The sequence below is a fragment of the Balaenoptera ricei genome, chromosome 16 (genome assembly GCF_028023285.1).
Source record: "Balaenoptera ricei isolate mBalRic1 chromosome 16, mBalRic1.hap2, whole genome shotgun sequence".
Taxonomy (NCBI): Eukaryota; Metazoa; Chordata; class Mammalia; order Artiodactyla; family Balaenopteridae; genus Balaenoptera; species Balaenoptera ricei.
The window spans coordinates 27060762-27080336 of record NC_082654.1 but is presented as its reverse complement, the minus strand read 5'-3'; the positions used below and the strand labels follow the sequence as shown (position 1 = coordinate 27080336).

Sequence of the window (19575 nt, the reverse complement as noted above, 5' to 3'; positions counted from 1 at the left end):
ACTGTATTTTATTTTTACAAGAGATAAATCGACTGACACCAAGCATTGTACATGGATGACCACAACAAAAGCAACAATGATTGCAATTACCAAACATGAAACACACTCATACTATGTCATAGTATTGACATTCAGTCCAGTAATCCTCCACTGTAACAGCTCCTTTACTTTGCAGTGAAAATTGATTTGTATATTCTTTGCCTCTGAGTCCTTGTGGAATTTTTTTTTTTTTTTTAATTCAGACAGAAAGTCACAAAAATTATACTCATCCTCATCAGTTCACTCAGTCCCATGTAATTAATTTTTTTTTTTCATCTTGATCTTTTGTTAGCACTTTTATGAGTTCATCAGTTTTTCATTAGAGTTCTGAAAATGCTTATTCATTCAGTTCAGCAGTACAGTCCGTTACCAGAAACCTGTACTTTAAAAAAAAAAAAAGATCAAGGAGCTGGCACGGCTGGTTTCTAGTGAGACCTCTTTGCTTGGCTTGCAGGTGTCTCTTCCTCTTCTGCAACCAGTCCTAGTGGATTAGACCCCCTGCCTTTATTAGGTCATTTACCCTTAATAACCTTCTTAAAGGCTCTATCCCCAAATATAGTCATATTGGGTGTGGAGCCCTTCAACACATGAATTTTGCCCATGGTGAGGGGGGGACGACACACACAATTCAGTCCATAACAAGAGGTCCTCTCCTCCCATGAATTTTTGGTGGGAATATGTATTATTTTTTATTTTTTTAATACTTTGTGCCGCGCGGCATGTAAGATCTTATTTCCCTGACCGGGGATTGAACCTGTGTCCCCTGCAGTGGAAGCGCAGAGTCCCAACCACTGGACCACCAAGGAATTCCCTGGGAATGTGTATTAATACAACCTTCCTGAAGGGCAGTTTGGCATTGTCCACAGAAATTTCAAATGTACATACATATATACCCTTTAACTCAGCAATCTCCTTTCGAGGAAACTATTCCATAGAAAGAGTGTACAAAAACGCAAAGATTAAAAAAAAAAAAGGGAATTCCTTGGGAGTCCAGTGGTTAGGACTCAGTGTTTCCACTGCAGGGGCTGTGGCTTCCATTCCTGGTCAGGGAACTAAGATCCCACAGCAAAAAAAAGGAAAGATACATGTACAAGAATGTTCACTGTAACTTAATTTGTAGTAGTGAAAAACTAGAAATCACAAATATAATTTAAATAATGATAATGATATTAAATTACATATTCATTTAAATAATGATATATTCTTTTAATGGAACTGGTACTCACCAAGATCTCAGTATATATATTGGTTAATGAATGGACAAACATATCCTTACATGAAAAAAAAGCAAGTAATAGAACCATACACGTGGAATGGTCCCATTTTTGAACAAAGGTCAATGTGTGTCCCTATACATTTTTTTTAAGGTTAAAAAAACACATTTGGGAATTCCCTGGTGGTCCAGTGGTTAGGATTCCACGCTCTCACTGCCGAGGGCCTGGGTTCAATCCCTGCTCAGGGAACTAAAATCCCACAAGCCACGTGGAGTGGCCAAAACAAAAACAAAATAAAACAAAACAAAACCCTTTTATTTAGAGGGGCTGAAATGATTGTACGCTAATTAGAACAGCTAGGTTGTGTAACAAATAACTTGAAAATTCCCTATTGATATTCTCCAAGAGTTAGATTCCATTACACGTGACTTGTTCTTTCTTTGGGCCTGGAAAAAATATACACAACTGACTTTTGACAAATAATTTATTCCTCCCTTTCCCATGTTTAGAAATCCTTATGATCCCTCAGTTCCTTCTGGAACAAACTTTCCTCTTCTTCTCCAGCCAGCCCCAGTGGGTTCACCTTTACAGGCTCTGGGACTAGGACAGGAAGTAATGTTTGAATGTTTCTTCACTGGGACCTATACGTTTTTATATATATAGAAAAAGTGTGGCTGAATACACACCAAAGGTGACAAGGGTTAAATCTGGGGATTGGAATTTGTAGGCCAAGTATATTTCTTACTTAAATAGTTTTGTACTCTTTGAAGTGATTTTTAAACTTTTGTAATACAAAACTTTTTTAAAAAATAAGAAAACAGGGACTTCCCTGATGGCACAGTGGTTAAGACTCTGCACTCCCAATTCAGGGGGCCTGGGTTCCATCCCTAGTCAGGGAACTAGATCCCACATGCATGCCGCAACCAAGAGTTCGCATGCCACAACTAAGAAGCCTGTGTGCCACAACTAAGGAGCCCACAAGCCGCAACTAAGGAGCCTGCCTGCTGCAACAGACCCGGCACAACCAAATAAATAAATAATATTTAAAAAAAAGAAAAAGAGACAGCGACTGCGATTCCAGCAAGAGGAGGAGAAGATGGACAAGGGGAAGGCCGGGCGACGGCGATCTTCATCCGAAATTGTCACAGAAGGGAAAAGGAAAAAGCCTTCATCTTTGGAGTTACATAAGATACATCAGAAATACATCTACATGTGGAACAACTCTTACAGAACACCTACTGAACGCTGGCAGAAGACTTCAGACCTCCCAAAAGGGTCTTGGTGCTCCAGCCGGGTGTCAGGCCTGAGCCTCTGAGGTGGGAGAGCCGAGTTCAGGATATTGGTCCACCAGAGACCTCCCGGACCCACGTAATATCAAACGGTGAAAGCTCTCCCAGAGATCTCCATCTCAACGCTACGAGCCAGCTCCACTCAACGACCAGCAAGCTACAGTGCTGGACACGCTGTGCCAAACAACTAGCAAGACAGGAACACAACCCCACCCATTAGCAGAGAGGCTGCCTAAAATCATAATAAAAAAGATGTTACCACTGTTCAAACTCAGAAGCTCAGAACGCTGGGATCTTTCTTTGCAGGGGGTTTTTAATTTATTTCTGGAAAATGTTGAAGTGATGCTTTGAGGTTAGGGTCTTTTTCAATTTAAATCTAAGAACATCTTATTATGCATGGTTGTTTCCTTCATGAATTTAAAACTCATTATTGTAATATATATTGTATTTTAAATTTATGAGAATATTAAGCTTATTAGAATCCTTTGCTCTTTTTCTCTGTTTTGTAAATTTGAGAGGGTACATCTTAAAGGGTGACACAACTATATGTGTTTGTATATATATATATATACATATGTTTTTTAAATATTTATTTTTTATTGGGGTACAGTTGCTTTACAATGTTGTGCTAGCTCGTGCTGCAAAGCAAAGTGAACATATCCCCTCCCTTTTGGATTTCCTCCCATCCAGGTCACCACAGAGCACCAAGTAGAGTTCCCTGTGCTATATAGCAGGTCCTCACTAGTTATCTATTTCACACGCAGCGGCGTATGAAATAGATTGACCCAGATGTCAATCTCAATCTCCCAATTCATCCCAGCCTGACACAACTATATCTTAAAAGATATCCTGATTATAAATCTGGACTAATTTTATCACTACTAAGTATTACTATAGAGTTCTAATGAATAAAGCTTAAGATAGCACTTAAAAAAAAAAGAAAAAAAAGAAAAAGGAAACAATATGAAGTAGCTTCTAAATGGCAAATGAGTAAATAATAGACATAGTGATGGACTGTAGAAATACAGAGAGGGATCAAGGTTGGCTGGGATGGCCAAAAAGTCTTTCCAGGATAAAATAGGGCATCAAAGATGTTTTGAGGCTAAAGTTTTCCACAAGGCAGGAAAACACCTGTTGTATTTGGAAGATAGCAAGATGATCTGCAGTAGCAGGAAGTAAATTTGGTAATGAGGCACCAACGTGGGTTTCTGAGTAGCTCAGAGAGACACTGATAATGCTGTATTCTAAGATTGAACTCGCGGTAGTGCCGCAGTGTAGCGGGTGAGGCTTAGCTCCTGGAGTGCGGGTGCCCACGAGGGGGTGCTGTTTCAAAACACAGGCCCACTTGGACTAAGGAGAAAGGAACGTGCCGCAGGTAAAACGTCAGACAAAGAGGGAGTCTGACAGTTGGACAAATTGGGAAAATAAAAAGATACGCAAAAGGTAATTATCCCCTTATTACCTCGCGCTCCCCAACTAGGTCCCCCCGCGCAACAGAAAATAATTCATTACAGTATGCCTATAGCACGTGCCACTCGGGCTCTGCTGAACGCGACTACTACTCCCAGGCTCCCTCGCGGGGCCAGTGCCCTCTTCCCGGGTGCAAATGGGTATCGCCGCTCAGTCTTCTGGGATCCGTAGTCTTGCAGTGTCTCTCGGGAGTTGTAGTTCCCTTCCCACAATCGGCTGGGCGAGGCGGCGCCGGCGATCAGAGCTGCGCCGGGTGTTCAGGGGCCAAGATGGCGGCGCGCCGGGGACTAAGAGACGGAGTCGCGCCGCCTCCGAGTGGGGGCCCCGGCCCCGACCCTGGCGGTGGAGTGCGCAGCAGCGGTTGGGGGAGTCGGAGCCAAGCGCCGTATGGCACTGTGGGCGCTGTGAGTGGCGGGGAGCAGGTGAGACTGGCGGGCGGCCCGCGGCTGGCAGCAAAGCGGCGTGTGCCGGGCGGTGACACGTGGACGCCACAGGAAAGGGAAGAAGCGTTTGGGAGTCGATGCCGGGTGGCTGCGGAAGACGGATTGGACCGAGCGGACCTGGGTCGTTTGCTGGGGGGATGCGGGCAGAGGCGGGTCCTTATGGCGATTCCTCCGGAACGCCGGAGGGGCAGAGCAGGGTGTAGGAAACCTGGCCTCTGTGTGTGGGGGACTCGGACTTAGAGTAATAGAGTAAGACCTCCCTCTAAGGATGCCGAGTGGGGGCTGCCTGTAGCCCAGCGCCGCAGTGCCTTTTCGGAGCCACGTGGGGTGGGGGGGAGCGATTTTCCCGGGATAATTTGTCTGCTTCCCCTCCCCCTCTAGGCGGCCCCGGCACCCACGTGGGTTGGGCGGGGGGGGGGGGAGGCCTTCGGGTCCACGTGGGGGCGGGGAGGGGATGTCCACGTGGCTCCCGCTCCAGGCTGCCGGGCATCTCGTATCGGCGCTGGAGCCGCACTGCCGGGAACTGGGTGTGTCTCAGCCGGTCCCGCCATCTCCGATCGGTGCTGGGGGCCCCAGGCTGGGAAGGAAGGAAGGTAGGGGCTGTTAGAATCAACTTTGCCCAGAGCCTTGGAGGAGTTTTTTTCTTTTTGCTTTGGTCCGCGTCGCCCCTCGACAACGGATGGTAAAGGACTTTCCAGGTGTGCGGGTAGTCTGTTCCCTGCGGATGGCGGAGTGTGTTGGGGAGGGTAGAGGGCTGAGGTTGAAGGGCTGTGGAGTGGCAGCCTCTGTCCGACCGGCTTGGGGTGGGTTGTGAGTCATGGGCACTGGCGTTTTTGTTGCCTGCAGTCCTGCCTCCTTCGTAATTCAAGGAGCATGGGAGGTGTCATCATTTACATGGCACAAGCTTAAGGAAAGGGAATCCTCTCCTTCCCTCACTTTTCCTCAAGCATCTCTTTTGAGGAGGCAGCTAAGGCCTGCTCCTGTGAATTGATACAGACAAATTTGAGATGGTCTGTGTTTAAGCTTCTCTGGAATTTTTGCTGGGGATGGCAAAAGTTGGAGGCGATCTGAGAACTACTCAACACTAGTTGAACGTTTACTAAATGGGGGGGGGGAACATTCTTTCTGTCATACTCTTTTTTTCCTGGTCTTCAGTTTCCATACTTAAAAGTGTTATCGTCCCACTCCTCACCAGGGCTTCTTAAAAGTTCCCACCCAGAGTGGAGGTCGGCAAGACTTAGTTTGAACTGTTATCTCTCTTAAGCAATTAAGCTGAGTCCTTGAAAGCTTTTTTTTTTTTTTTTCTTTTTTGGTTTCTAGTTGGGAGTTGGGCTGCAGGCTGCCAGGTAATATCAGTTATAGCAAACCAATCCAGGCCTTTGGGGGTGGGGGTGGGGAGTTGCTTCTGGGGCTGTAACTTGGGAGCTGCCCACCCGCTCTTCCCTTATTTTCTCAGAGGCCACATCTTGTGGGGCTGGTGCTGCCCACCCAGCAGCAGTGGGGGAGAGGCAGGAAGTATCCATGATCCAGCTGTAGTCCAAGTTAGGTAGTCATTTGGAGTTGGAGAGGGTCTTATGGAGAGATTGTTCACCACAAACACACACACAAAGATGAGTATGTGGAAGCTAGTCAATCAGCCAGCAACTTACTGAGATTCCATTATGTTTAGACATAGGGGATACTATGGTAAACCACACATGGTCCCTGTCCTCCAGGATCTTATGTTTTTATCAGGTTAGACAGACAATAAATAATGATGAGGGGGACAGAGGAAAGTGCAGCATATTATATAATCAGCAGTAGTAATCTACGTTGCAGGGTCTGGGAAGAGACATTTTAAGGTGAGATTGTGGGGGGCGGAGGGGAGGGGGAGCTTTCCTCAGAGGGAACAGTGTGTGAAGGCCTTGAGGTGGGAGAGAACATGGCTTATTGGAGAAACCCGTATGGCTGGTGTATACAGAGACAGACAGAGTGGTGAGAGAAGACACGCTGGAGGAGTCTGCTGGGGAATACCAGGACCACTGTAAGCCATTTAAGGACTTTAAACCTAGTGCTAAGAGCAGGAAGATGCCCTTGGAGGGATTAGAGAGTGTCTCAAGAGGTGATCAAATGTGTATTTTCACGTTTGTAGCTGGTTTTGAACCCTGCAGGGACAAGCCGGATATGGGAAAGCCAGTCGGGAGGTTGTTAAAGTTAAGAGATGTTGGTGGCTGGCACACTCTTAGCCTGGGCTTATCCTCTCCATGATCTTGGTACTCTGGGAGCTGTGCTGTTTGGGGTTTGAGGGGAGGGACGGGTGAGGTCAAGTAAAGAGGGGGTTCTGTGACTGGGGCTCCAGTACCTGCCTGATGGAAGTGGTGATAGGTGGTTCATAAAGCTGGACAGTGTCTTGAGATTCTGGCCTAGTAGCTGGGTCAAGTAGGTGGCAGGGCAAGAGATGCAGCCTCTTTGCTCACCTGGGAGTGTTTGCTGAGCGAGGTGCTATTCAGCTGCTAGTTGTAATTACAGGATTGTGAAGGCCTGGGAGGAGTTAGTGCCTAAAACCTGCCACCTTTTACTTCATCTCTGGGCCTGGCCTCCTAAAGTGTCCCTATCTATCCTCTTCTCTCATTAGGCATTGTTACTCTTCAGCTTGATTAGGAGGGTCGGGGGGGTGCAGTCACACCTGTTGCTTTTTTTTTTCTTTTGGAAGAGGTACAGAGTTTCCCTTTGCTGCCAAAGGAGAGGTAAGACTGGCTTGTCTGTGTTTGTTCCTGTTCTCTGGCCTTTGCATCATCTATAATTTCGTATAGTGGAGATACCCCTGCCTCTGGCCTCCGGCCTTGCCAGCCACTTCTGGCCCTGCCCACGCCCACACTCTTGACAGGCCTGGGCGGATGCCTCCCTGCCTGACAAGGCTGAAGATGTTATTGGTTCTCAGGGAAGAGGTGGGGTGGGGCGGGGCTTTTCCATCCACCAAATCAAGCTTTCTCTTCTTTTGCTCTAACCTGCTTGGGGTAGGGAAGAGACTTTTCCCTTGGGACTACCTTTGAGAGGTTGGGTGGCACACTGTAGGGCCTTCAAAATAGAAGTTCGAAATAAGTGTGACTCTCAGCTGTGTATACTGCGATACACTGTGCCAGGCATGGTGGGTGACCAGGAAGTATAAGCACAGTTTAAACCCTTCCAAGAGCCAAGAAAAATATAAGCTCATAGAATACAAAGGGTTATTTGCCCCAGAGGAACTTGGAATATAGTTTTAGTAATGATGCAAGGAATGTCATGGGATAGGGAAGGGGGTAGGATGTGATTGCCAGAAAAGTGAGTGGTACAGGAACACGTATGAATTCGGGGTGTGAGGAGAGATGTGTTGGGGAAGCCTGAGGTGTCTTCTTGAAGAAGGTGAGATTTGAGCTAAGCAGAGAAGAGAGGCCTAAGTGGGATTTGAGGGAGGTAAGGTGGTTGTAGTTGGAATTGCCTGCTTGCTGACCTCCTCTCCTTTGGTGTGCCCCTCAGAATGTCTGTCTTCATCACTGCCAGCAGATAACTCTTCTGAACAATCTTGGTCTTTTTGATGTTTTTATTCCCCAGTTTATCAATCTCATGTGGTTCCAAGTGTTTCTGGATGGAGTCTAAACTTTTTTTTTCCCAGAAGGTTCTTGAACACTGCCATCTGGTTGTGGCTGTGGCTCATAGTTTGTACTTCTCTCTGCCCAGCAAGTCCAGAGTGTGTTGGGGCTCCTGCTGAGTCTGAGGCCATTGGTGGAGGGCTGGGTACCTGGTTTACAGAGTGTATAAATCAGCTGCCCCCGAGGGCCCATGCCCTGCAGCCTTCACTGTGCCCTTCTGACCTTATCCCCTTTTGCCCCAGGTGCTGCTGCATGAGGAGGGGGATGATTCTGGCTTTGTCAGTCTATCTCGGCTGGGCCCCTGTTTGAGGGACAAGGACTTAGAGATGGAGGAGCTGATACTGCAGGATGGGACACTGCTGGGGACCATGCACAGCTATATGGATGCCTCCCTCATCTCCCTCATTGAAGATTTTGGTGGCCTTGGAGAGGTGAGCTGGGGCTGGGCTTGGAGGTCTTCAGGCAGGAGCTTTGGCTCAGTGGCTCTGTTTTCCTAGCACCTTGGTTCCTAGATACTCAGCCTGAGTCCTTGAAGTGTGTTTTTGTTTCTCGGTGAGAGTTGGGCTGCATCCCATGTAAGAGGATGCCCTGGCAGACTTGGATTATCATCCAAGGCCTTTCACCCTGCCTGGGCCCCTGACTTACATGTTCAGAGGGTTCTGATCTTTGTTTTGAGTCCAATTCCAGCTTAGCCAAGGGTTGTTTGCTGAGCATCCCACATCTTACCTGAGGGTGTAGGGAGTATGAAACATAAGTTCAAGACTCAATTTTGATAGGTCTCTGTTGACACTAGAGAGATGGTGGATGGTAGTAAATGAGATTGGAACCCATGCCTCCTGGTACTAACATCTCTCTCTGGCAAATTGAGCTGAACTGAGCCTGGGAGAGGGATTCTCTTGGCATCCAGTCCTTCTCAGTGGCCTGGTAGGTCATAGGGATGGTGGTGGGACCTTCCTGTTGTCTTTCCTGAGCAGAGCAGGTTATCTCTGGAGGACCAGAATGAAGTGTCACTGCTCACAGCTCTAACAGAGATCTTGGACAATGCAGATTCCGAGAACCTGTCTCCATTTGACAGCATTCCTGACTCAGAGCTGCTTGTGTCACCTCGGGAGGGCTCCTCTGTAAGTGTGGGATGAGGGGAAGGGGGTGTGTGGTTGGTGCAAAGGTTAGAACCACATCCACGAGCCTACTCATAAAGTTCTGAAGCACAAACACATTTCAGGTCTTTTTCTCCCTTTTAGCTGCACAGGCTGCTCAGCCTCTCTCGGACACCCCCAGAACGTGACCTTATCACACCGACTGACCCATTGGGGCCCAGCACAGGCAGCAGTAGAGTGAGTGGGGTAAGCCTGACCTAGGGAGCCTCATGGACTCCCAGGGGGAAGAATATATGGGGACAGGTCTGGGAAAAGATATTCCTGGAGAAAACTCCTATGTCTTATCTTCTCTCCTGTAGGTTGAGATGTCTCTCACAGATCCTCCTTGGGACTTCTCTCCACCCTCTTTCTTGGAGACCTCTTCCCCCAAGCTTCCTAGCTGGAGACCCCCAAGGTCAAGACCCCGCTGGGGCCAGTCCCCACCTCCCCAGCAGCGTAGTGATGGGGAAGAAGAGGAGGAGGTGGCCGGCTTCAGCAGCGAGATGCTTGCTGGGGAGCTCAACAACTCTGTGAGCAGCATCGCAGACTTCCCCATGCACCTGGCCTGTCCCGAGGAGGAAGATAAAACAGCAGTAGCAGCAGAGATGGCAGTGCAGGCAGCTGGCGATGAGAGCATCTCCTCCCTGAGTGAGCTGGTGCGGGCCATGCACCCGTACTGCCTGCCTAACCTCACCCACCTGACGGCACTTGAGGATGAGCTTCAAGAGCAGCCAGATGATTTGACACTGCCTGAGGATTGTGTGGTGCTGGAGATTGTGGGCCAGGCGGCCACAGCTGGCAACGACCTGGAGATCCCAGTTGTGGTGCGACAGATCCCTACTGGACCCCAGCCTGTCCTCCTGGATGACTCGCTAGAGGCCAGTCCAGCCTTGCAGCTGATCATGCCTGCACTAGAGGCAGAGACAGAGGCTGCTGTGCCCAGGGAAGCCCTCTGCCCTGAGAAAGAGGGGTTGCCACTGGACTCAAAGGAAAAGCTGGAGTCAGCCTGCTTGTTGGAGCCCAGGGAGGTCATGGAGCCAATGGCACCCAAGGGGCCTCAGAACCCACCAGCCAACGCAATGCTAAGTTCCCAGAGAGCTCGAAAGGGCAGGAGGAAGAAGATCAAGGAGCAGCCAGCTGCCTGTGCAGAAGGTTATGCCAGGAGGCTGAGGTCAGCCTCTCGTGGGCAGTCTACAGCAGTTACAGAGCTGACCTCTCAGGGAGGCAGCTTGTCTCAGGAGGACCTTCAAAGAGAGGTTGCGCCTCCCCATGGTAGAGGGAAGCCCCGGGCTTGGGCTCGGGCCTGGGCAGCTGCCTTGGAGAAGCCTGGCTCTGGGAACTTGGAGAGTAGTGCTGGACAAGCTAGTCCTGGTAAAGAAGGTCCTCTAGACCTCTACCCCAGCCTGGTTGACCCCATCCAAGCCAACCCTGTTTCCACCCATCTCTCTCTGGTTGACTCTGCTCAAGCTGACCCCATGCCACTTGACTCTGTTGAAGCTGATCCCACTGCGGTTGACCCTGATCCCACTGTGGCTGACTCTGTACCTGTTGACCCTAAACTGGTTGACCCTCTCCCAGCTGACCCAGTGCTGATTGACCCAGTTCTGCCTGACTCAGCAGCAGTTGACCGTGCAGTGGTTGTTCCCATCTCAGATGACTTGCCTCCAGTTGACCCTGTCCTAGCCAAGCCAGTACAAGTTGACTCTCTTCCCAATGACCTGGCTCCAGTTGACCCTGTACTAGTTAAGTCTAGGCCAACTGATCCCAGACGTGGTGCAGTGTCATCAGCCCAGGGGAGTCCAGCCCCCCAGCTCCTCCTGGAGTCAGAGTCCTCAGACCCCCCAAAAGCCATCAATCCTGAAGTCAAGGAGGTCATGGGTCCTCTGAAGGGGGAAAGTGGTACTAGTGCCACAACCCAGGAAGCCAGACCTCGGCCTCTTAGCCTGTCTGAGTACCGGCGACGAAGACAGCAGCGCCAAGCAGAGGCAGAAGAGAGGAACCCCCAGCCCCCAGCTGGGAAGTGGCCCAGCCTCCCAGAAACTCCCACAGGGCTGGCAGACATCCCTTGTCTTGTCCCACCAGCCCCAGCCAAGAAGACAACTCTGCAGAGAAGCCCTGAGGCTCCTTCTGAGGCTTGCTTTGCACCTGTGGGTCCCAGCCCTGCCTCTCCTAGTCCTGAGCCACCTGCAGGCAAACCTATGACCTCAACTCCCACTGAGCAGGTGCCGTCCCAAGAGATGCTACTGCCAGCAAGACCTCCACCTCCTGCTGTGCAGTCCATGCCCCCCACAATGCCCACTGCCCTGCCTTTTCCCACGGGTGGGCTGGGCATGACCCCCATGCTGCCCCTTCCCACAAATGGGCAAGGTGTCCCCAGTCTGCCCCCACCACCCTTGCAGCCTCCTAGTGTTCCGATGTCTGTGGGGCCAGTGCCACCTGATCCCTTTACTCACTATGCCCCTGTGCCACCCTGGCCTTGTTATCCCCCCTTGTCCCCTTCTGGCTATCCTTGCTTGCCCCCTCCACCAACGGTGCCCCTAGTGTCTGGTACTCCAGGTGCCTATGCTGTGCCCTCCACTTGCAATGTGCCTTGGGTACCTCCTCCTGCCCCAGTCCCACCTTATAGCTCCAGCTGTACCTATGGGCCCTTGGGATGGGGCCCAGGGCTGCAACACCCTCCATTCTGGCCTACTGTTCCCCCACCTTCTTTGCCTCTAACCTCTGTTGGAAGAGCTGTTCCCTCACCCAAGGTGGAGCCCAGTGGCATCCCACCTGGCCCTCCTGATAGTGTACTGACTGTGCCGATGGCTCCTCCCCTCAGTCTTGGGGCAGCTGGCCAGGGAGCTCCACAGATAGAGCCCACCAAGGTGGAGGTCAAGCCAGTGCCTGCATCTCCCCATCTGAAGCACAAGGTGTCCTCCCCGGTGCACAGCCCTCGGATCAAGGCTCCACCGTGTCTGCCTGCTGAGAGTGTGGCTGTTGAGCCTGCATCAGAGAGGCTAAAGCCTGAGCCCCAGGAAGCTAGGCCCAGAGAGAAGGCACCCTCTCCTGTTGCCAAGGCTGTTCCCACATCTGCACCAAGGCAGAGCACTACCACCAAACTGCCTGCTGTCCACCCAGCCCGTCTAAGGACACTGTCCTTTCTGCCTACCCCACGTACCCAGGGTCCTGAGGATGTGGTACAGGCTTTCATCAGTGAGATTGGTGAGTGCCACACCATTCAGTTGGTGTGAAGAATGGCATGGGGGTTGTGTGAGGAGTGTCCTCCATAAAACAGGGTAAACTACCTTGATGGGACTGACCTTTGTTGGATTTCTTTGGAGAGTTCTTGAGAGGTAGAAGTCTGGGTTGGTTTGATTCTTTCTGCTTTGTGTTGCTGCCTTGGTTTACTTAGTACAGTGGGCATGGGGAGCCTAGGGGAAGAAGTGAGGTGACTTGGGACTTCTGGGACCTGTGTACTCAGTTGATAGGGGCTGTGTTGTATGCTTCCACAGGAATTGAGGCATCGGACCTGTCCAGTCTGCTGGAGCAATTTGAGAAATCAGAAGGTGAGGAAACCTGGGTAGCTTTGCTCCAACCCTTTTTTGTTGATGTTTCCTTTGGGCCTAGCCCTGTAGTTGCTTAAACTGGGGGGAGGGAGAAGGGGAGTCTCAGCCACTAGAGCAGCCCCCTAATTGGAATGGGAAGATAAGATTTACCTGTGACACAATCTAAGCCAGGGAGAGTGGTGAGTACAGCATGGCAAGAACTATAAAGAGTAGATGGATGGGGAGATTCAAGTGGGTTGGGTTATTTGGGGAGGTAGCTCTCCAGGTGAGCCTTGGAAGACAGGAATTCAGAGACTGTGTGGTGAATAAAGGCAGAGGTATAGGAAAGATCGCATGTGGTGTATTTGAAAGGCAATGGATAGCTCAGCTTCTCAGTACAAGGCATGGTTCTAGGTGCTGCGGGAGATATTACGTCCTGTTCTCAGATGAGCTTATGGTCTGACTGGGGAGAAGAATTTGCAGAAATGACTGCTGAATTGGTAACAGGTATCTGTAGTACAAGGCAAAATAGAAAATATAAGTGTAGATCAAGAGTAGGTTATAAGACTAGGAAGTTAGTTAGGTGGGTTATGTAGAGCCTGGAATGCTAGGCTTAGAAGTTTGGACTCCCCAGGTTCAGTGGGGAGTGTGCTTGTTTCTGAGCAGAGAAGGGACATGATTAAAAATATACCTGGGTACCCACTGGAGGAGAATGGATCTCTGGGGAGACCCAAATGGAGTATGTAGGCAAAATGGATTTTCCTCCTTTGGGTCTCAAAGCCAGCCCTTCTGCACCTCCTCAGTATGGAACATCTGGTTGGGCTTTTAACTAGTATGGTTTCTTTGCAGCCAAAAAGGAGTGCCCTCCCCCGGCTCCTGCTGACAGCCTGGCTGTAGGAAACTCAGGGTAAGTATGGGGACATGAGTGAGTTACCCTACAGCTGTTGGTCAGCAGCCGGCCGGCACTCCAGGACTGTCAACTGGATGCCTCTGTTACAGGGACATTTAGTCCGCTCTAGTCTTTCCCTGTTCCCCACCCCCAGCTCAGCCCATCACTACAGGGTACTGTCTTGAGTGGTGAAGTAGGAGGATATATATGTACCATTCTCTGGCTGATTCCAGTCTGGGGTTCCAAATGGTGATGCCTTTTATCTTCTGGCAAGTCGTGCTTTTGGGGATTTCTTTCCTTTATTTAACAGGCGTTAAGGTTGCTCAACACTAGTAATGGTGTAAGAAAAACTGGGGGAGGATATTCATGGCTAGGGCTCCCCTGACTCCTTGGGGGGCACAGGCATCCTGGACCTCCTTGTTCCCCATTCTTCCAGCACCAAGAGGCCTTTTTTTTTTTTTTCATGTTCATGATACCCCATCCTGTTTTGCCAAGCATATTTTCCTCCACATTGATTTTGGGTTGGTTTGAGCCGGGCACGAGAGGCTCCTGGCTTGGAGGAGGTGGGGGGTATTCAAGGTCATCCAGGAATAGGGCAGAGCTGAGTTAAGACCCAACCTACATAAAGTTCAGTCACTAAGACCCCTTTTGTGCTGGAGGAGAGTGATTGGGGCAGTTTGTGCCCCCCATTCCTCTCTGCACGCACCCCTCTCCCATTGCTTTGTGAGCAAAGCAGATGTACAAGATGTCGAGGAGGCAATGAACCAGGCTTTCCCTTTTCCCCCCGCCAGCAGCGTTGACACTCCCCAGGAGAAGAGGCCCCTAGACCGGTTACAAGCCCCAGAACTGGCCAACGTGGCAGGTGGGTTCAGGGTGGGGAACTCTGCCTTTGATTAGTTTATGCAGTAAATGTTTTTAGAGCCTGCTCTGCACCAAGTGTGTGTAGGTGTTGGGGATACAGAGATCTGATCCTCGTCCTTGAGGTTCTCACAGTCCAGGGGGCAGATGTCAGATGTGTAAACAAATGAACATGTTGAGTTTCAGATGTTGTGTGTTAAAGAAGCCTGTGTGGCTTATAGTGGGATCTGAAGAGGGACAGTCAGGGCAGGGTTATATAGAAGGTAATCCTCAAAGCGGAGGCTTGAGAAAATCACTGATACCAATCAGGTAGATTTATGGGCATTCTAGGTAGATGGAATGGCTTGAGTGAGCTGGAGAAGCAAAGCCAGCCCAGTATGTTTTGGGAAATTGTGAGTGGTTCATTTTGGCTGGAGTGTAGTGGTTGATCAGGGTGCTGGGCAGAGCTCAAGGAAGAGAGAAAGCTGGAGTGGAAAGCAGGAGGTCAGGTTATGGGAACTTTGAATGCCATGTTAAGCTGGTTGGACTTTATACTATACATTGAAGAAGCAATTGAAAAAACTTTACCACTTTGGTTTTTGGGTGCTCCCACCAGCAGGAATGTAGAAGACAGGTGGACAGGTGTGATGCCCGAGTTAGGAGGTTATTAGGAGACGATTACATGAGTTCAGGCAAGATGCAGCCCAGAAGTCAGGCAGTTCTGAGGGCAGGGGGTGAGTCTAAGAATGAAGAGGTAGGACAGACAGGACCTGGCCACCAGCTAGGTTTGGGCAGTGAGAGGTTGAACAGTTCAGGAGGACCGTAGCTGGTTGGGTTTCTACTGCTGGTCTCCAAGATGGGGAACTCAGGGGAAGGAGCCGTTGTAACAGTGGGAGAAGTTGGGCTGTTGATCATTGTTAGTATACTCTGTGAGATGAAGTGGGGATCTCTGGAGCCTATATTCACAGTGTTTAGAAGTGTAGAATCGGATCTCATCCTGCTATCTCCATCCTCCCTCCCCTCACAGGGCTCACCCCTCCAGCTACCCCTCCCCATCAGTTATGGAAGCCCCTGGCTGCTGTCTCACTGCTGGCCAAAGCCAAATCTCCTAAGTCCACCGCCCAGGAGGGAACCCTGAAGCCTGAAGGAGTTACAGAGGCCAAACATCCAGCTGCAGCCTGCCTCCAAGAAGGGGTCCATGGCCCTAGTCCAGTCCATGTGGGCTCTGGGGACCATGACTATTGTGTCCGGAGCAGGACCCCCCCAAAAAAGACGCCTGCCCTAGTCATTCCAGAGGTGGGCTCCCGATGGAATGTCAAACGCCATCAGGATATCACCATCAAACCTGTCTTGTCCCTGGGCCCAGCCACCCCGCTGCCCCCATGCACAGCTGCCTCCCAGAAGCCACTTGATCACAGGACTAGCAACGATCAGGCAGATCCCCCAGCCCCTTGCCTTGCCCCATCCACCTTGCTGTCCCCTGAGGCCTCACCCTGCCGGAATGACATGAACACTAGGACTCTCCCTGATCCCTCAGCCAAGCAGCAGTCAGTGCGCTGTTATCGAAAAGCCTGCAGGTCAGCCAGCCCCCCAAGCCGGGGCTGGCAAGGCCGCCGTGGCCGCAGCAGCCGTTCTGTCAGCTCTGGGTCCAACCGGACCAGCGAAGCATCTTCCTCCTCATCCTCATCGTCGTCTTCCTCATCCCGGTCCCGGTCCCGGTCCCGGTCCCTCTCCCCCCCACACAAGAGGTGGCGAAGGTGAGCTCTGATGGCCTGTTAGGTTCTCTCCACTTCGGAAGTTCTCTCCTCTGGTTTACTCTGAAAGCTTTAGCACATTGACTTTGATACTTTCAGGCACTAAGGCTTCTATTTCTGTCTTTGGCTTTTGTCTTCTCTCCCTTTCCTGGATTTGAAGGAGGCAAGCTGTGAGAAGATAGCTCCTATCCCCTGTTGGAGATTGGGATGTCTCTGAGGTCTCCTCCTTCCTGGAGACCTGCCTTGGGGAGACAGTTAGGGTTTGATCTTGACCACGTTGATTCCTTTGCATACTGTATCAGTCCTTATTTCTGCTATTTTCCTGGTAGTATGTGGGCTGGTGGGCTGGTGGGTTGTTAATGGCAAACAGTCCTTCCTTTAATCATCTGTTGAGGAAACAGTCTGGGACAGTTCCTTTGGGTGTCACTGTGGCCTCAGCTATTTTCTGGCAGTACCTTTTTCTCAGTAATAGACCCAAATTTTTCCACTTAATCAATGAAGAATTCTTGGTTTTTGATGGTGAAGCTTATCTTCAGAAATGTCCCCTACTACAGGTCTAGCGCATCCCCTAAATGCCGTGGTCATAGTACTCCTATGAGACATATGAGGGGAGCAGGATCCCAGAGACCCAGGCCTGCCCCCCTCCCCACCCGCAGCGAATTGTAAGACCTAGGGCCCAGCCCTTTATCTCCGAGTCTCCATTATTTTTATTCTTTCTGATTTGTTAAATATTTTTCTATTTTTAATTGCATAATTGAAAATAAATATGATCTGTGCCCAAATACTCTAGAACATCTAAAGTTCATGAGGTTCTTAGTTTGGTCATCTGTGAAGAGTTCTTCTATATCTCCTCTGCTCTGCTTTGCCTTTGGTCCTGAGCTTCCTGACAGGGAGGCAGGGCTGGGGCCAAGGTAAGGTAAGTGGAATATACCTGCACCGCTCCCAGCATTCCTGTGTGCCCCTTTGTTCTCCAGGTCCAGTTGCAGTTCCTCTGGACGTTCCCGAAGATGCTCTTCCTCTTCCTCCTCCTCATCTTCCTCCTCGTCTTCCTCATCCTCATCATCTAGTTCCCGAAGTCGGTCCCGCTCTCTATCTCCTCGCCGGAGAAGTGACAGGAGGCGGCGGTGAGCATGTTTTCAGGGAGTCGGTGCATCTGGGGTGCAGGTGCCTAAGAGTTCTGAGACTTGAGCTGCCTAATGTCTGGGGCACTGATGGCACCTTCTTCTCTTGTCAGGTACAGTTCTTATCGTTCACACGACCATTACCAAAGGCAGAGAGTTCTGCAGAAGGAGCGTGCAATAGTGAGTAGAGGAACAGGTCCTGGGAGGAGAGGGCTTGTCCCTGAGCCATGACATGAGCTCAGAGAGCCATCTGCAGCTATGGCCTTGGCTCATGGTGTGTCAATTTTCCTTGACCTAACATAGGAAGAGAGAAGAGTGGTCTTCATTGGGAAGATACCTGGTCGCATGACTAGGTCAGAGCTGAAACAGAGGTTCTCTGTTTTTGGAGAGATTGAGGAGTGCACCATCCACTTCCGTGTCCAAGGGTGAGGTTGGGCCCTAAGGTCAGGATGTCCTGTCTCATTATCTATCTTGATGCTTCTTTGTCTTTCCCCCTTGCTCTGGTGTGTTAGGCAATATAGGCACCTTCATTTCTACAGTTAGAGGGCTGGCAATTTGGGGAATGAGAAGAACCACCCCAGTCCATTACTGTACCCTGGCGAGCTGTCTCTTCTCCATGGCATGTGCCCAAATAGCCATGTCAGCCTCTGTCTCACCCTCCCCACCAGTGACAACTATGGCTTCGTCACTTATCGCTATGCCGAGGAGGCATTTGCAGCCATCGAGAGTGGCCACAAGCTGAGGCAAGCAGATGAACAGCCCTTTGATCTCTGCTTTGGGGGCCGCAGGCAGTTCTGCAAGAGAAGCTATTCTGATCTTGGTGAGTGGAGGGAGGCCCTGAGCCTTTGCTATCATCTCCTCCCTCAAAAGGTCCCCAGCCTTTTGAGAGGGGCGCTAGCTAGGCAGACTTGTCTTCCTCTGACAACGTGAAGAGCCTAAGGGGTGGGATGAGAGGAGGAAGGGGTGCTCACCTGTCTTTTGACTTAATATCCAGGTGATTTTAGCTCCATCCATTATAGACATGAGAGGTAGCTGGCCATTTGAGGACGCTGTGGTTGGGAGGTGTACTCAGAGACCTTGATGTCTGTCTCTCTCTACCTTTATAGACTCCAACCGGGAAGACTTTGACCCTGCTCCTGTAAAGAGCAAATTTGATTCTCTTGACTTTGACACATTGTTGAAACAGGCCCAGAAGAACCTCAGGAGGTAACCCTGGGCCCTTCTCCCCCACCCCCTTTTCTTTGGAGGTGCCCAACCTCCTCCATTCCCTCCCCCAGTCTAGGGGAGACAGCTGCTAGTGAGGAGATGACTGTTTTATAAAGAAATGGAAAAAAGTGAAATAAAAATGTGTTAAATCAGATTTTTTTAAAGCGGTATTTGTTTTTTATAATAGGCATTGAAACACATTAACTTGCATTCCTATGTAAGATGGATGGGGTTGAGGGGTTCCCCCCGTGTTTGGAAAATCGAAGTCACTATGCAGACTAATAAACATGAACTAGAGGGAACTGCCAAGTGCTGTTGTGCTTCTTTCTATGGTGGTAGTTCCAGACAAGTCACTTTTCCTCTCTGAACACAACAGGGACATGCTTACCTCCGTTTAATTCCTAGGACCCCTCTTTGGTCAGGTGTAGAATCCTGTTGTACTTGAAACTGCTCCTCAAGGGTGTTGTCAGTGATATCAGTCATCTAGGAATGCCTCTCAAACTTTAAAAGGGCAGTTGAATCATCTGGAGATCTTTTAAAAATGCAGATTCTGACTTCTGGGATGGGGCCTGAGATTCTGCATTTCCGACAAGGGTGGTGCTACTGGTCCAGGAAGGAATTTTAATATCAAGGACCCAGAGGAAGCTCACACTTGTTGCAAATAAAGGTTTTTGAAACTGAGGCTTGTGTGTATGTGGACCATAATAGCTTGAGCACAATGCTTGGCGTTCGGCAGGTTCTCAGATGTTTAAAGAATGCATGCAGGTGGATAGACCTTTGGGGAAGAGGGAGATGTAGGAATTATACCAAGGACAGGGGAATGCCTGAGAAAGGCAAAGGAGAGGTGTGTCCCTTGAGAAAGTGGATCCTTACCTCCCTGAGGGGCATGAATGGGAAATAGTCAAGGGGTAGTGCATAGGACTGAAGGGATTGCTGTTTGCTAATATGAACTGACATAAGATAGAACTTGGAATTAACTTGGCAGGCCTGGGCAGTGATTGATAAATTTGAGTACTCATGACAAAAGGAGAGGCAGTTGAGG

General features: G+C 50.0%; 1 protein-coding gene and 1 non-coding gene across 9 annotated transcripts; one reads left to right on the top strand and one right to left on the bottom strand.

Moving 5' to 3' along the window:
• Window positions 1-1773: 1773 nt before the first annotated feature.
• Window positions 1774-1893, bottom strand: LOC132351363 (small nucleolar RNA SNORD22). The gene has a single exon (XR_009498299.1). It is a non-coding gene; the product is annotated as a small nucleolar RNA SNORD22 (small nucleolar RNA).
• Window positions 1894-4245: 2352 nt separating this feature from the next.
• On the top strand, window positions 4246-18842 carry PPRC1 (PPARG related coactivator 1). Of its 8 annotated transcripts, none has more exons than XM_059899779.1 (14): window positions 4246-4434; window positions 8306-8494; window positions 9038-9184; window positions 9305-9397; window positions 9520-12403; window positions 12694-12747; window positions 13576-13633; window positions 14407-14477; window positions 15480-16209; window positions 17181-17330; window positions 17441-17507; window positions 17631-17752; window positions 17996-18147; window positions 18434-18842. In XM_059899779.1, the coding sequence occupies exons 1-14, from the start codon at window positions 4282-4284 to the stop codon at window positions 18535-18537; spliced, it is 4974 nt and encodes a 1657-aa protein (XP_059755762.1). In that variant the 5' UTR covers window positions 4246-4281; the 3' UTR covers window positions 18538-18842. The 8 variants fall into 8 exon arrangements, with proteins under 8 accessions (XP_059755762.1, XP_059755760.1, XP_059755761.1 ...); XM_059899777.1 differs by having other exon boundaries at window positions 9305-9406; window positions 14410-14477; XM_059899778.1 differs by having other exon boundaries at window positions 9305-9406; window positions 17447-17507.
• The last annotated feature ends 733 nt before the right edge of the window (window positions 18843-19575 follow it).